This window comes from Bison bison, unplaced genomic scaffold, assembly GCF_000754665.1.
Source record: "Bison bison bison isolate TAMUID 2011002044 unplaced genomic scaffold, Bison_UMD1.0 scf7180017864312, whole genome shotgun sequence".
NCBI classification, from domain to species: domain Eukaryota; kingdom Metazoa; phylum Chordata; class Mammalia; order Artiodactyla; family Bovidae; genus Bison; species Bison bison.
The window spans coordinates 1,740,977-1,757,582 of NW_011494884.1; the positions used below are offsets into that span (position 1 = coordinate 1,740,977).

The 16,606-nt window shown below is 47.8% G+C and overlaps 1 protein-coding gene across 1 annotated transcript in view; it reads left to right on the forward strand.

Moving 5' to 3' along the window:
* EP400 (E1A binding protein p400) overlaps positions 1-16,606 on the forward strand; it is a 108,364-nt gene that overhangs the window by 36,886 nt on the left and 54,872 nt on the right. Inside the window, exons 8-18 of the mRNA XM_010852522.1 lie at positions 2-97; positions 2,050-2,346; positions 2,828-3,013; positions 4,132-4,272; positions 5,310-5,388; positions 6,067-6,116; positions 6,522-6,579; positions 7,435-7,524; positions 12,092-12,199; positions 13,163-13,353; positions 13,601-13,778. Coding sequence (XP_010850824.1) covers positions 2-97; positions 2,050-2,346; positions 2,828-3,013; positions 4,132-4,272; positions 5,310-5,388; positions 6,067-6,116; positions 6,522-6,579; positions 7,435-7,524; positions 12,092-12,199; positions 13,163-13,353; positions 13,601-13,778 — 1,474 coding nt within the window. The remainder of the gene's footprint in view (position 1; positions 98-2,049; positions 2,347-2,827; positions 3,014-4,131; positions 4,273-5,309; positions 5,389-6,066; positions 6,117-6,521; positions 6,580-7,434; positions 7,525-12,091; positions 12,200-13,162; positions 13,354-13,600; positions 13,779-16,606) is intronic.

A 16,606-nucleotide genomic window follows, 5' to 3' on the forward strand; every position in this document is an offset into this window, starting at 1 on the left:
CCCCACAGCTCCCCCGCAGCCCACGCCACCCACCCTCCACATCCCGATGCCCGGGAAGGCGCAGATGCAGGCCCCTCCACTCCCGGCCCAACCACAGGTACTGCGGGCCCTTGCTGTTCCCCAGGTTAGAGGGGGAAGAAAAGACAGGTGGTTTGTTGGATGGGACGGTGCGTGGCCAGATAACTCACCCTCTCCTAGCAGCTCACTCTCCACTGTGGAGCAGTTAATTCACTAGTTGCAACATAATTTTGTTTGGTTCTGCAGTCCTAGTCATTGTTATTAAAATGTCAGAAAATGACTCAATTCTTCCTGCTGCTCTCTCTACCGAGAGGTGAGTACAGGGCTCCATGACCCTTGTCCCACCTGATATGCTGGGTCACAGTATGTCGCTGCAGCTCCTGACCGTCCACCAGGCTCTGTCCCCAGGTGCCTCCCTTTGTACGCTGGTTCCATAAGTGGTGGGCACGGCATAGATTTCCAGGCTTGATACATGTTTCCTTCACTAATTTGCTTCACCCAGATGCCTTTGTGAAATGTGTACAGTGAACCGTGTGGGGTCCCTGATGAGCAGTGAGGCCAAAAAGCGTGGGCCTGGGGCCCCAGAAGGGGCAGGAAGGAGTGTTTTCAGAGGCTTATCTTAGCTGCGTGTAGTCAGCTGCACAGGAAAACCACCCCGCCCCCGACTGGTTAATGAGGAGACTTCCCCGCTGGACTTGGAGCTCGAGTTCTGGTGATTGGAGACGCTTGCTCTCCCACAGGGTGGTGGTGCCTCCCATTGCCTGCAGGTGCGGGGCGCGGCACGGCACGGCGTCACCTGCTTTCCTCCACCTGGCAACTGCTGTGGTAGAGTCTTTATTATTGTCCTCATTAGCCATGAGAAGATTGAGGACAGAGAGGCTGGATTACATGGCCAGGGTGGCCAGCCAGCGCTGCAGGGGCTGTGACTGGCTCCCGGCATTGACTACAGAGCCTTCTGTGTGCCTTGAGAAGGAGCCCCCTTCTCCCACCAGGGTGGCTGAGCCTCTCCCCAGGCAGGCTGGAGGTTTGCGTGGAGATGAGTCTTTCTGTTTTGGACACAGTTGTTGAGCCCGGTACCAACTTCATGCAGCACTGATGTTTTTCTTGGGTTTGTTTCCTGCTCTGCTTGACCACATGTGCTGTGGGATGTGATTTTAGAGGAGTTCTTACAGAAGCCATTGAGTTCCGTTCCTTCCAGGTTGGGAGGGACCTACAGACTTCTTCTGTGAAGGGCCACAGAGAGGAAGCATGATGGTATTCCAGGCTTTGTGGGCCGTGTGGTTTCTCTTGGGCCACTCAGCTCTGCCCTGGAAGGTGAGAGCAGCCCCAGGGCCCACAGATGTGTGGCCGTAGCCAGTAGAACTTTCCGAGTCTGTGGCTGGTGGAGGACATTTCCGTAGATGTGCAGAGAGAAGCTGCAGGTTGTGAGAGGCCCATCCTTGGCTGTGGTGCCCTCTCCACACTGCAGGTTATAAACGTGCTGTGTTTGCACCTCTCTGTCCCCAGCCCTCTTAGTGGGGCAGTAACTTGCCTTCCCTGCTCTCTGCACCCCCGCTTGCTCCCGACAGAGTTCCTGTGTGAATTTAACTTCAGTCCAGGGAGGGAGGTGAGTTCTCAGCTTTACAAGCTTGACTCTCAAGCCAGGACTGAGGAGGGCCCCTAACCTTACAGCTTGCCTACCATAAGAATTTGTGTTTGCCCTTTAGAATTTGACATTTTTCAATTAAGGAGAACTATATACAATTAAAAATTCTAAAAAATTATTTGAAAAAAAGCAGTAAAAGCTGGAAAAAGGTAAAAAAACTTAGATAAGACATTATGTGAAAGCACAGTTTACAGTGAGCCCTTAATGTGGTTTTGTGGACAAACAGGACTTCTTTTCTGTGGACATGGCTTAGTTTGCCTGTTATCGTGGTCTGCGGATGGGCTTTGTGATTGGTTTGCGTGGCGGGGGAGAGGGTGCGTTGGTGTGTGCCTCTCTGCTGGCCTGTGGGTTCCGGGTGCAGTACTGAGCCCTGTTTCCCCTGCTAGACGGTGGCACCGACCAGACCGCCCGTGGACCCCACCCAGTCCTGCCTGCGGCCCCCACCCTCCACCTCCACTGCCTCGACTGTTGCCCCCGCCAGTGGCTCAGGCCTGGGACCTTCACCTGCACGCGCCTCCCCGGTGAATAGACCCTCCTTGGCAACCAGCAAGTCACTGTCTCCAGTCACCTCCCGCGCCCCGGGGGCAGCCGTGTCGGCACCCCCAAAACCACAGAGCCCAGCTCAGAATGCTGCCCCGCCCCAGGACAGTTCTCAGGATAAGCTGGCAGAACAAATAGCCTTGGTAAGTGCCTGGGAAGATTGTAGTGTGGAGCCCAGCTGGTAGAATGCATTTGATTTTACTTTCTAAGGGGGCAGTAGTTTAAAACGAAGCCCCTGATGGTCAGGATGACTGACGGAGGTATGTGATGAGGAGAAACCAAGATAACAACTGCATGGTGGGCCCTGTCCTGCTGCGGGTAGTCTGGTGTGGAGAAGGTCTTTTCTGTGCTGGTGTCAACAGTTTGGGTGTGGGGAGTGGGCAAGAGGTGGGGTGCTGACTGAGCGCTCAGAGCCAGCTGGAGCCTGCCCAGGCCAGTGCAGGTTGCAGGCTGCACTTAGTTGGTGCTTACTGTTTGTTGGGTGACTAAGCAGTTACGTGTAAGTGCTCTGCTGTGAGTGTTGGTCTGGGCACTCGGCCCCATGTGTGTGGGATGGGGCAGGATTGTAGATTCAGTGTGAATTAGTGGTACGCACCTCAACTGTGTGCTGGATGCTCCTTGCAGGAAAACCAGATCCATCAGCGCATAGCGGATTTAAGGAAGGAAGGCCTGTGGTCCCTCCGACGGCTGCCCAAACTTCAGGAGGCCCCACGGCCCAAATCGCACTGGGACTACCTGCTGGAGGAGATGCAGTGGATGGCCACGGACTTCGCCCAGGAGAGGAGGTGGAAGGTGGCCGCTGCTAAGAAGGTAGGTTTGGGACACAGGCAGTCACAGTTCTCGGGCAGCCTTGGGAGGTGTTACGGACGGAACGTGCTGTACATGGCAGGTCTCCCAGCCCCAGTCTCTAAAGGGTTTCTTGACTCATGATGTGGATGAAGAATATCCTGTTGTTTAGAGAGTACCTGCTCTGCCATTCCTTTCTGAGGATTGTCCTCAGGGCTCCAGCATGGACTGCTGGAAACAGACCCGGCTCCTCTGCTGCAGTTCTGTCCTGGCATCTAGTTTCTTTTCTGGCCAGTTTCACCTGACAGTTGGCATGAGGGTGCCTTCAGCTCCCCAGATCCAGGCTTGAGAGTAGGAGGGGGAAGAGGCCAGCTGGCTGGAGGGCAGCTCAGGCACTCATGCCTGGCCTTAGGGCTGCTGGCAGGCTGCCTGCTCCGTGCTGCCTAGTCTGTCCATCCAGCTTCTCTCCATTTCTGCCTCAGACTTCATTTCCCTCTCTCTGTTCCTAAAGCAGGCACGCAGCCTTGGGGAGAACCTCTGGGAGGTGTTACTGCTGATGCTCGCAATGTAGAAGGTGGCAAGTTTCTAGGGCTCTTAGGTCCCAGAGCGCAGAGCAGCTGTCCTTGTGTGCCTGTGTGTAGCTCCAGGCCAGGTGCTTCTCCCTCCACTGCTGTGTGTCTCTTCCTCTGGATTAGATTCATATTTCGTATACTTTCAGGACTGAGATTGGTCTTGTGTGCCAGACTGTCCACATCCCTCCTCTGAATTCTTACCCCTGCTTTCCCCACATAGTTTTGGTAGAGAGAAGCTGAGTCCATGAGGATAACAGCAGGGTGTGAATCTAAAGGGTCTTAAATCAGGTTCTTTGGTATTTCAGAAAATAACAGTATCATAGTCCATTTTAGAGAAAAATATGTGTCCTTGGTAAAAATAACACTTGTAGGACAGTTAAGCAGCACATTGGCAGTGATTTTTGCTGGAGTAAGCTTTTCTCCTCTGCTGTGCGTGCAGGTGAGGATGCGTCTCTCTGTGAATTACATGCAGTTATGCGCTGAGAAGATTTTAAGAAAATTTAGCACATCTTTTTTTCTGATGGCATGACACAGGGCACAACATACAGTTGTTGAACTTCTGTTTACTAGCTTGTCAGAACTGTAGCTCGTCATCATGAAGAGAAGAAGCTTCGGGAGGAAAGGGGGAAGAAAGAAGAACAGAACCGATTGAGGCGAATAGCTGCGTCAACTGCTAGAGAAATAGAGTACTTTTGGTCAAATATTGAACAGGTAAATTCTGAAATTTTGATGGGGTCTTGGAATCATAGACTGTGTCAGAGTTGACAAGGCAGGCTTCTGAACCATGCCTGACTCTGTGCTGGAAAAATCCCACAGGTAGAGCCCCAAGTGTCATTTAGAAAGGCGAGGTCCCTGCACTGCTGTGGCACCTCTGGACTGTTGTTGGCTTATTAAGATACCTGGTTCTCCCTCTCTGTTTCTGTTTGTGCATCAAAATCCCCATTGGCCACGATCTGCACGTTCTGTAATGTCTGTGAGCCTCCGTGAGGGACCCTTCAGACAGACCTCTGTTGCAGGTCACTAAAGGGCTTCCCAGGCGGCATAATGGTAAAGACTCCCCCTGCCAATGCAGGAGATGCAAGAGACATGGGTTTGACCTGTGGTCGGGAAGATCTGGAGTAGGAAATGGCAACCCACTCCAGTATTCTTACCTGGAAATTTCAATGGCCAGAGGAGCCTGGTGGGCTACAGTCCAGGGGTTGCAAAGAGTCAGACCTGACTGAGCAACTGAGCACACACATGCAGGTCACTAAAGACTGGTTCATACTTCCAGAATGGCTCCTCTGTCTGTCTTTCTGTAACAGTTCTCATCTTACCCTCTGACAGAATTTGGGCAGGATGCAGCTGATACATTGTAATTAAAGAGTACCAAATTGAACATTTCTCTCTGAACAGCATGGGGGTGAGGCCACCAACTCCGCATGCAATTGAAAATCTGCGTACAACTCATCATCTGCCCTCTGTGTCCGCGGGTCCATGGCTACTCATTCAGCCAGCCGCCGAGTGTGCGGTTGTCACGTTCAGCCAGCCGCCGAGTGTGCGGTTATGTAGGCTTTACCCCTGGAGAACATCTGTGTGCACCAGTGACCTGCACAGCTCAAACCCATGTTGTTCAAGCATCAGCTGTAATCTGAAGTGAGGTTGGACAGCTGGGCTTTTGGTCTACAAATTTTAATGTTTTCATATACGAAACTTTTATAATTTACATCCTTAATAGCACGCTTATTTATTTAACTGTTTGCGTTTAGGTCGTGGAAATAAAACTACAAGTAGAATTAGAAGAAAAAAGGAAAAAGGCTTTAAATTTACAGAAAGTTTCCCGGAAAGGTATGATTACTTTTTAAAAAGTCTTCCCTTTTGTGGATTGTGTCTGCTTGGACTCTGCTCATCATCTCCCTGTGACATCGTGGCCCCCTGTGGAGCCTGCCCAGGGAGATCTTCCTTCAGCAGCCTGGTCCTGGCATTTCAGTTCTTTTGAGATTTGCTAGTGTGAGTCCATGCCCACGGGAAGGTCAGCTTCGGCAGGCTCTCAGAACTGAGGACAGTGAGGTGAACTCCCTTGGCTTTGATCCCTGGGGCCCCCATCTCTAGCTGTCTCACTGCTCTCATGTTGCTTCACAGTAGCTGCCTGGTAACTGGCCACCCAGGGGGTAGCTTTCACTGGGGGAGGGGATAGTTTCTCTCTTTTATTGATGAGGAAACTGAGGTAAAGAGGTGGTCCCTGCTGAAAGGCATGGATCTCTAAGATCATACAAATCATGAAATAGAAACTTTGCCAGATGGGAGACTGGGTTTCTGCAGAAGCATTGGTGCTGAAAGCCGAGAGCGTGTGTGGAGGTGGGGCTGGCACTGTGCCGCCCTGTGTTCCTGGAGGGGAGGCGGGCCTCGCCCTTGCTGCCCTCTCCTCTCGTGGAGGGGGCGCAGCAGAGGTGCCCTTGGTTGTGTGAGGAACGTCACCTCCTTCACAGCCCTAGTGAAAACGAATCATGTTACCTGTCTCTTTAGGAAAAGAGTTGAGACCTAAGGGACTTGATGTACTACCGGAAAACTTTCTGGTAAGTTTGGGACTGTCATGTCACTGCGTGAGAGGATGGAAGTGGTGTGAGTGAAATACAGTGCCTGACAAAGTAGAGTTACTTGTGTCTGGAGAAACTCGTAGACATGAGTAATGTTCTCTTGCGTTATGAAATCAGTCTCCCCTGGGCATAAAGCGAGTTCCTCATAGCTTTAGGCTCATCTGGGTGTTACTTTGGTGGTTTGGGGAGACACGCTGAACACAGCAGGTGTGGCTTTAGTCTCCCTCCTCCTCTGCCTCCTCGCCTTTCCCGTGTCTGATGTGGACACGCCTGTCATGGCCTCTCCCACCTCTTCTAAGTGCATGTTGAATAGACATCTCTGCTTTGGTTTCTCATTCTGTGTTTTCAGATCGCACGCTTAACGATTTTTGTTCTGCATTTCAGGATTCGGGAATATCTGGAAGAAAAAGAAAAGCGAGTACGTCTTTAACTGATGATGAAGGTCTGTCCCCCTCCTGGTGCTCTTGGCTGTCGGGAGGGCTCTCTGACAGCGCAGCTAGAGAGCTCGCTCAGTGCCCCCAGGGTGCCGAGTATGGCCCTGCCTGGAAGAGTCAGTGGTTCAGTGGCTTGTGCTCTTGGGGGCCAGATGCCTTGGTGGATGGTGGGGATTTTGCAGTGAAGAAGAGCTGGATTGTGAAGGAGGGAGTGTGTTGGATGGTGTGTGTGTGTGTGTGTGTGTGTGTGTGTGTGTGCGTGCGTGCATGACCACACATGCATGCTTTTTGTTTGTAGGGAGGAGAGGTGGTTAGTGTTGAGGAGTTAGCGGGAAGAAAGGCCTGCTGTCGTGAGGGCTCAGTTCAGATGGAGCAGTGGCCCGAGGGTGGGTGGAGTTCCGCTTGGGTGCTGGTGGCCTTTTCTCTGCCAGGATTCCGGGGCAGGGGTGCAAGACAGGAGCTGAGCTCCAGGAATTTTCAGCTGGAGCCTCCAAAATGGCGATGGTGAATTTGCAGTGACACCATGTAAAGCGCTCATGGATTTTTCTGTAGTGGGCTCTGCAGGTGGACAAGAAGTTCCACGTCGCTTCCTATTTTGGCCTGAATAAGGTCTGTTATGTGATGAAAAACCAGGCTTTATTTCACACCCTGAAAAGGAAGAGAAAGTGTAAAGCATGGTCCCTGGTTTTTTGCTCACTTAATATATACTGTCATTTCCAGATTCAACCTGAGAAATTAGGACTTAGTTTTAACTTCTGTAATAGCTGTGTGAAACAGTTCTGGAGTCTTGTAGTGTTTCATGAATAGCTGAAGAGAAGCTGACATGGAGTCTCTGTCTCTGACATTTGGTGATGACATTTCAGTGGAAGATGAGGAGGAGACGATTGAAGAGGAAGAAGCGAATGAAGGGGTCGTGGATCACCAAACAGAGCTGTCTAATCTAGCCAAAGAAGGTAGGCCTGAGCAGCTTACTGAAAGTGCTCTATTGAGCATTTAAGCCATTATAAACGTTTAAGAGTAAGGTGTAAAAGCCCAAATATATTGTATTCATTGTAGCCAACCACACTGCCCAGGGTTGGATAGAGTATGGGGTGACCTTTCCCAGGGGTGACTGCCAGCCTGAAACTTGCCTTTATCATTTCTTTGGCTCCATTTTACCCCTTCCAGGCACGTAAATCCTAAACTACCTACAGCTTTGCTTGTATGTTGAAACTTTGTATAAAGAGAACCACTCTGGAGGCTCATCCGCTTGCTTTTCTCAGTTCTGTTGCCGATTTTTGTCCCCTGTGGTCCTGTGTTGCTATAAGTTCATTAATTCTCACTGCTGAAGTGTTGGGTGTGTGCCCGTGTCGCGGGTTGTAGGTTGTACTGTTGGTGGGGTGTTGGTGGTTCCCCTGCATTTGTCCTGATAGACGGTGCTGTGTGCATCACTCGAGTGTTTCCTGTGTGCATCACTCGAGTGTTTCCTGTGTGCACGTGCGGGAGCGTCTGCTTGGAGTAGCGGGGTCGGCTTGTGAGGTATGCACACATGAGGTGGTGCCCCGTCAGAGTTAGAGCAGTTGTCTCAGGCCCCACGTCTCAGGAGCACGTGTTCTTGTCATCCTGTGGTGGGGGGAGCATTACCCACGAAGTGCAGTGTCTTCTTACCGCTATCTTTACCAGCTTGGTTTTGCATTTTCTTTCCTGTACTCATGGTGGGTGTTCTTCACCAGTTCTGGGCACATTTCCTTGTCAGTGATGTTTGTCGTAGTGACCTTTTTCCAGTTGGTTTGGGGTGTGTCTTCATTCTCTTTGTGATGCCTTTTGAGAAATCAGTGTTCTTAATCTTAGTGCATTTGAGTTTGTCAGTGTTGATTAAAAAAACTTTTTTTAATCTCAAGATCAAAAGGATGTCTTTCCCTATTGTCTAAAATTTTTTTGCCCTCATACTGATGTCTTTTCATTCACCACAAGTTGATTTTGTCTCTAGTGTGAAATAAGAGTGCAGTGTTTCTCCCCGCCCCCACCAATGGATTACAGATTGTCTCAGTGCCATCTGAAACAGCCATCCTTCCCCAGTGATGCCCGGTGTCAACTCAGATATTAGGTTTCCTGATACGCACAGCTCTTTTTGGGACCTTTATTGTTTTATCGGTCGGTTTATACCAATACTACACTCTGTTGATTGTTCTTGCTTTATAGTAATTCTTTTTTTATATAATACTATTTTTTAAAATTACTTTTTTATTATTTTTATTTGCGCTGCATCTTCATCACCACACAGACTTCTCTCAAGTTGCAGCGAGCAAGGGCTGCCCTTTGTGGTGTGCAGGCTTCTCACTGCAATGGCCACTCTTGTTGCGGAGCAGGGGCTCTAGCGCTCAGGTTCAGTAGTTGTGGCCCAGGGGCTTAGTTGCTCTGCAGCGTCTGGAATCTTCCTGGCCCATGCCCCCTGCCTTGGCAGGCAGATTTTTATTCACTGTGCCACCAGGGAAGCCCTATAATAATTCTTGAGGTCTAGCTAGGTCAGGCCTTCTGCCTCATTCTTCTTTGAGGAGAGCCTTGACTATTTGGGGCTTATTTCAGAATCAACTTATCAAGTTTCAGAGAACCAATTAGGGATTTTGGTGTAAATGTAGTTGAGTTAGTGGGTGTTTGGTGAGAACCATGTCTCTATGAAGAGCTTTTTAAAACTGTGATCAAAATAGTCTCTCCATTTACATAGATCTCTTTAAATAGCTTCCACTAATGTTTTCTGGTTGTATATTTTTGTTAGATTTAATTCTAGGTGCAATATATTTTTTAAAGCTGTAAAAAATGGTGTATTTTTAAGGTTACATTTTAATTTTTTTGCTGGTGTAAAGAAATGAAGTTGATTTTTATTTGTTGATCTTAAATCCAGCAACACTGCTGAATTCTCATGTTGCTTGTATGTATACAACCTCTTCATCCCCAGAGAATAACGTTCTTTCTTTATAATCTTGATCCTTTTATTACCATTCTTGCAAAAAAGTGTAGCAACAAAAGTGTTGATGGTGGACACCTTTGGCTTGTCTTTGTTGTTTTTGGCTGTACTGCACAACTTGTGGGATCTTGGTTTCCTGACTGGAGGTTGAACCCTGGCCCTCAGCAATGAAAGCATGGAGTCCTGACACTGGGCCACCAGGGAATTCCCTGGCCTTTGACTTGTTCTTGACTTGAGAGGGGCATTTTCACCTGGAAAGACAGTAACTTGCGGTGGTTGGTCATGACTGGTTCAAATTCAGTGTTCTGTTTCACCTCTTAGTCTTTGAGCTTCACCTTATCTTATGTTCTTGTAGGCCTTTCTCATTCTTTCTCATTCTCGTGTGCATCCCTGACTTGGTAGAGTCTGTGTTAACTTGGAGTTTTAGCTCTTCCACCACTTCCTGTAGTGCAGGAATTGGGAGCAGCGCAGCTGGGTGCTTCTGGCTTGGGTCCTGCGGGGATGCAGCCATCAGCAGGCCCAGTTTCCGGTCTGTGCCCTGCCCCTCCGGCCACCCACAACTAGCTGGCTGGCTGTTGGCAGGTGAGCCCCAGTCCCCTCACGTTGGGACTTCTCTGGGGGTTTGTTCTAGCGTCCCCAGAACAGGGTGGAATGGAGGCTGGTCTCCCCAGAGGAGGTGGTCCATGAGCGTCTGTATCTCCTACAGTGGAGCCTTATAAGCTACTCACTGTCATTTCAAGCCATCTGGTGGTCACCCTGGTTAGCCGTGACCACTGGGGGAAGCTGACCAGCCTGTGAGTGCCATGAATGGTGTCACTGGGGGCGTGTCTTCATCCATCCACAGGGTGCCTCTTCCTGGTTGAGTCTCCTCTCACGCCCTTCACAAAACTTTCAGCACTTTCTTTATGTAGACGTGAATTTTTTAAAACTTTAATTCTAAGTATTTAAAATACTTTCTATCTAAAGAAGTATAGAAATACTTTCTGAGTAGGATTTTTTTCTTCCATTATATCTTCAGGCTAGTTTTTATGTGTGAAAGCTGTTGATTCCATGAATTAAGTTTGTTCCAAGACACCTTACTAAATTATCTAATTGATGAAGTAGTTTTTCAGTTGTTTCTCCTTTTTTGTTCCTACTTTGATAGCCATCATATGATGTATATGCACATTTCCTTGTATTTCGTTACGAAAACATTCAGACAAACCAGAGAAGTAAAGAACCTTATTATGAACACCCATGTACCTCCCACCTCTCTTCCATAATTTCTTCTGCTTGGCTTTATCACATATCTACCTGTCAGCCCCATGTGATGAATAGTTTAAATTGTGAGCAAATCTGTCACTAGAATATTAAGTCTTAAACAGATAGTGCCTTTCCTACTGCTCTTTTGGGGTACTTCTCTGTGGCATTTCTTATTTTGACTACCAATTTTATTGACACAATAAATATTCAGAAAAGCTTCTGTGTCACAGATACCTAGCTCACAGTGTTCTTTGCCTTGTTTTATCGTAACACCATGTGGAACTGTGTTTGAACATGAACCTGAAGTCCTGGTTTCCAGTTACTTCCCCAGACAGACCCATGGAATTGGGAAATAATGACATTAGAGGGCACGACATTTAAAGCCCTTCAGCTTTTCATACTGGTTACCAGAAAAATAAGCCTGTTTATACCACCACCTGCAGTGTTGAGAGTATTTGACTCCGTATATTGGTCCAGCATTACAGTTTTTAAGATGGTTGCTGGTGTGATGGAGGACCAATCGTGCACTGGTTTCTGGAGAGGCTCAGTTAAATACTTCATGAGCCCTTTATTTTTTGTGTGTGACAGCTCCATATCCCTTGCCCACTGTGGCCGGGGCTTTAGTTTGCTGCGTTATTTGATCAATTAGGGTGAGCTCTTTATACAAAAAGGCTAATAATCTTTAATCATCCTTTTTGAACATTTTTTACTCGTGACTTTTATTTGATGTTTTGTATTTTTATGTGTCATCTCCACCAATTATTTCCATTAGTTATATTTTTATGTTTTCATTTATTAATCTATAAGTTTTATGTACATTTATTAGGTTGTATTTGGGTTATTTTAGGAGTATTCTTTTATGAACAAAAGTTGAGTTTCTCATTTCAAAGATCCTTACCTTACTTTATAAAGAAAATGTCTTATACTTTGTATCAGTAGTGGGCAATCATTATTAGCTTTTTTAAAATAAATGTGCTTTTAGAAAATACACACTTTTCCCAAGGAGTTATTTTAAAGCCAGGGAAAGGAGTATACAGTTGAGCCTTGAACAACAGGTATGAATTGCGTGGATCCACTTACACGTGGATTTTTTTTTTCCAGTAGTAAATAGTAAAGACTACAATGCTCCGCGATCTGTGGTTGGTCAGGTGTGAAGAAACCTCTTACAAGGAGGGCTGGAAGTTATACTCATATTTTCCTCTGCAGAGTTAGCACCCCAACCCCTGAGGTGTTCAAGGTCAACTGTGTGTGAAAGGGCCCTTCTCCCAAAGGGCCTTTCTTCCCAGCTGACACTGTTTGTGTAAAATAATCTTTCTTGCTGCAATCCTTTCCAGCTGAATTACCGTTGATCGATTTGATGAAGTTGTATGAAGGTGCCTTTCTGCCAAATTTCCAGTGGCCCCAACCTAAGCCTGACAGTGAGGAGACAAGTGAAGAAGAAGGTCTGTCTTGACATCTTTGAAGAATTCAGCTTTGAAAACAAAAGCCAAAATACCAAACAGAAGAAGGACACTTAAAATAGAGTTTAAGAATTACCTTTACTTCAGTCTGATGAAAGAAAAAGTTGAAATATATTTAATATAAAGTTTACATTAATAGTGTTATTAAATTCTGTGCTTTTTATTTTTATTGGTCAACTTGGGATAGTTATCAGAACGTTTGATCAAGTTGTGAACAGTGTAGAAACAGTCTTCTCTAGATTGTATGTCACCTAGATGTTATCATGTTTATCCAGGCTGCACTATGCTTGTTTAATTTAGCACACCCATTTTAAGGGGTTTACCTGACTTTTATTGACTGTTCCAAGCAGGTTCACAGACTATGCCCCATAGAGTCTACTTCTTGTTTTCACCCCACCTGTTCTGGTTGGTAGACTTGGCTGCCTGTGGCGGGTGGTGGACGAGGGAGGAGCCAAGAAGAATTCTGTGGGGATATAAGGGCCTTCTGGACCCCTCGCTGCAGCTGGACTTAAGGAGGGGCTGCTGGCCCCCTTGCCCAGACTTAGATGCTTCTGATCCTTCCTTTCTTGATGGCAGAGGGGCAGTTACTGAACCCTTAGAGGCCGTGAGTCTGTGAGTGGTACTAGCTCTAACACTGTGCAGACATTTTCCAGCTTCACCCAGTGGCCTTCCAGAGTGCTCCTCCAGACTCTGTAAGAGTTTGTACCTGTTTATCTGGAGAGCATTGTTAGCTGTATAAAAGTGGATTAAAAACAAACTTGCTGCTTCGTTCTCTGTATTTGAAGTATTTGGGTTCTGTCGACTCCTTTTTTCTCTTCTTTTTTTTCTTCTTTTCCTTCTCTTTTCATTCTTTTTTTTATTTCTTTTTCTTTTCATGCTAAGTGGGCTCATAATACTATCACAGCATCTCTGATCCCACAAATCCCATTTTCCTGTTGATCACAGACATGGAAGACTGCCCAGGGGACCGGGAGAGCCGGAAGGATGTGGTTCTCATCGACTCGCTCTTCATCATGGACCAGTTTAAAGCTGCAGAGAGAGTGATTGTCGGGAAACCTCATACCAGGGACATCGCGGAAGTGACCGCTGTGGCTGAAGCCATCCTGCCCAAGGGCAGTGCTCGGATCAGCACCGCGGTGAGGGTGCGCCCTTTGTGAGGGATGGTATCCCTGTGAGGGGAAGGTTCCTCCTTCTAAACCAGCTCTTCATCCCAGCGGCAGAAGTTGTCGGGAAAAACAATCACTGATCTTTCCTTTTCTGTTATCTATGAATCACCTTTGTGGCCTTCCAGTAGGCTTATCCTGTGACTGCTCTGACTTCACTTTGGAGAAAGAATTGTAATGGTTCTCCTGAGATGTGTGTGTTGGCCCGTCTGCCCCACAGGTGAAGTTGAACGCCCCGGCCCTGCTGTACGGCGCCCTCAGGGATTACCAGAAGATCGGCCTGGACTGGCTGGCCAAGCTCTACCGCAAGAATCTCAATGGCATATTGGCAGATGAAGCTGGGCTTGGGAAAACAGTGCAGATCATTGCCTTTTTTGCTCACCTAGCCTGTAACGAAGGTAAGAGCCTATCATTGTTTAAATAGTTTGTATTTGCTGAGACTGAAGCGTGAGTGGTACATCTAGCTTGAGGGTTGTGGGGGAGGCCTTTTTTCTCAGTTCCTTTTTTCTGCTCTACACTCTGATCCAGGACTTGAGGGAACAGGGCTTAGAAGCACTCATCTCTGGAGCCAACAAAACTCTCGTTCACAATAGATACTACATCGAGTAACTCAAAAGTTCTCTAAGTCTAATGTAACATAGGATCCAGCCGGCTGTGGCTGAGGCTTTGTGACTTCCAGGGTTCTGCCACCCACTCGTGTGGATGGCAGAGCGGGCAGCAGGGCCTCTGTGCTACTTCTCATTGCTGTGAATCCTTTCGCCTGGGCGCTCCCTGCAGTCTGTCCCTGGGCTGGTTGGGGAGCGGCCCTCCTGCTAAGATCACTAGCGCTGCCTTCCTGTCTCTCTGCTGGATCCTGCCACCCACAGGGCTTCTTTCCCAGGAGGGTTCCATGGGAGTAGCCTGGAGCCCTGTGAGGGTTCAGCATCTGCACAGCAGCAGAGGGTCGGGGTGTCTGCTGCCCCCACAGGAGGCTTTGCCCTTTACCCTAAATGTCCACTTCCTCAGCCCTTGGCTCTTTGAACTCACACGGAAGTTCAGCTTGGTACTGTTCACCCCCCTCTGTGCCCACAGGGCTACAAATGAGTCTGTGCGCATGTCTCTAACCAGGACGGGGGCTTGTGAGTTTCCTCTCCCAAAGGAAGGGTCTGCTGGCACCTGGGGTGGAGTGATGGAGGGCAGCAGAAGCTCATACATGTTCCAGCACTTAGTCAACTCCCAGGGACCCTTCTGTGTGTCAGCGCTTTAGAGGCAGGGCGGGACCGCTTGAGCTGGAAGAGTTGATATCCTGAGTTGCTGGATAGAGGTTCCTTCAGCCCAGGAGTAGTTTCTTCCTCTGTGGCCCCTCTGGATTCTGACACAGTTACCTTAGCGTCCTCGGTGAATAATTCTGCCTTGCCTTTAGTTTTGAAAGCTTACATTTAATACAAGTGAATCAACTTTGGGACCTTTTTTTCTTGTGTTAATAGGTTTGCTTTTGACCCAGTACCACAAAGTGTTCAGTGTAGTACTTTAAAATTGGTTTTAATTATCTCAAGATAGAAAAGCTACCATGTTTCCTCTCTTGTTTAGTTGAAAAAAATGTTTCTTATTATATTTATAATAGCGTGAAATTGGAAGCAACATACACTTCCAAAAATAGGGGATTTTATTTCATTATTTGAATAAACAAGTGACTCAGTTATTCATTCTGTAGGTGCTTACCTAATGCCTGCCCCATTCCAGGTACTGTCGTAGTCACAGGGGTGCACAGTGAATGCGGATGCGGCATATTGGCGTTGTGTACCGTGTGCCTCGCAAGGCCTTTGCGCAGAGGCCTGAGAATGCCGTGGCCACCTGAGCGCGGGGTTTGGGGAGGTGGGCTGGTGGGTGCAGAGGCTGAAAGAGTTGCTGGTGTGTCCACGGGGCAGTATTGAGGCTGGTGTGGTGGCTGGAGGGTACAGAGCCAGGAAGGCCCGTCTGCTGGCCGGGTGGGGGCCTTGGTCTTCCTCCTTACAGGTTTGTGTTACTGGTAGTGTTGGAGGAGTCACTCGGGCACCTTGCTGCTGGAAGCAGACTGAAGGTCCAGCTACTGGGAAGCTTGACAAGTTGGAGCAGAGGCAGGTGCTTGGCAGGTCTTCGCGGGCTCTGAAGGGTGGGTGGGTGAACCTCTGCTGCCTGCCCCACTTCTGCACGGGACAGACCGAGGATGGCTCACCTTGGATGTGGCTCCCCTGTCTGCCCTCACCCCAGGGGGCCCAGTGTCCTTGGGCGCATCATTGAGTAACCATAAAACTGTTCGCCACTTCCTCAAGAGTAGTGGGGTAGCTCCAAGAGAGTTTGAGTGAGGGGGTTCTGATAAGTTCACACAGTTAAAATTGCTCATAAACTCACCACCTTCTTTTCTTTTTAAAGTAAAACAACAGGCTGCAGCTGTCCACATGCACCTGCTTCCACCCCCAGTGGTGACCCCTCAGGGCAGTCTGGGGTGAGTCCTGCCCTGTTTCGCCCAAGTGTCGACAGACATGTTCATAAACACATTTGTGGACACTCTGTTCCTCTCCAGAAGTGGAACAATATGCTAAATGCTAGTAAAAAAAAAACCTTGTTTTTCACTGGGAGGAAAGGGCCACTGGGGTTGGTCTGCGTTTCTATACTTGTAAAGTCCTGCCTTTCAGAGTTACTGTCTGCTTGTCTTTTTTCCTTTGTGAAGTTCCTCTCTCTCTTTTTCTTTCTTGACTGCCACATAGCTTATGAGATCTTAGTTTTCTGACTAGGGATTGAACCTGGGCCCTCAGCACTGACGGAGTCTTAGCCACTGTACTGCCAGGGAATTCCTGTCCTTTCTGAAATTTCAGTTCACTTGCTTGTTCATTTTCCTCTTGGCTGGTTTTTTTCCTTCATTTAATTGAAGTATATTTGATTTACATTATTGTGTTAGTTTCAGGTGTACAGCAAAGTGATTCAGTATTATATGTATATTAGTATTTTTTTCAGGTTACATATATTTTTATATATACTTTCTAGATTGCAAATATAAGTGATAATATAATGTTTGTTTCTCTCCGACTTACTTCACTCAGTTTGATGATATCTAGGTCCATCCATGTTGCGGCAGATGGCATTATTTCATTCTTTTTTATGGCTGAGTAGTTTCCACTGTGTGTGTGTGTGTGTGTCCACACACACACACCACATCATCTTTGTCATTCATTTGTTGATGGACATTCACATTGCTTCCTTGTCTTTT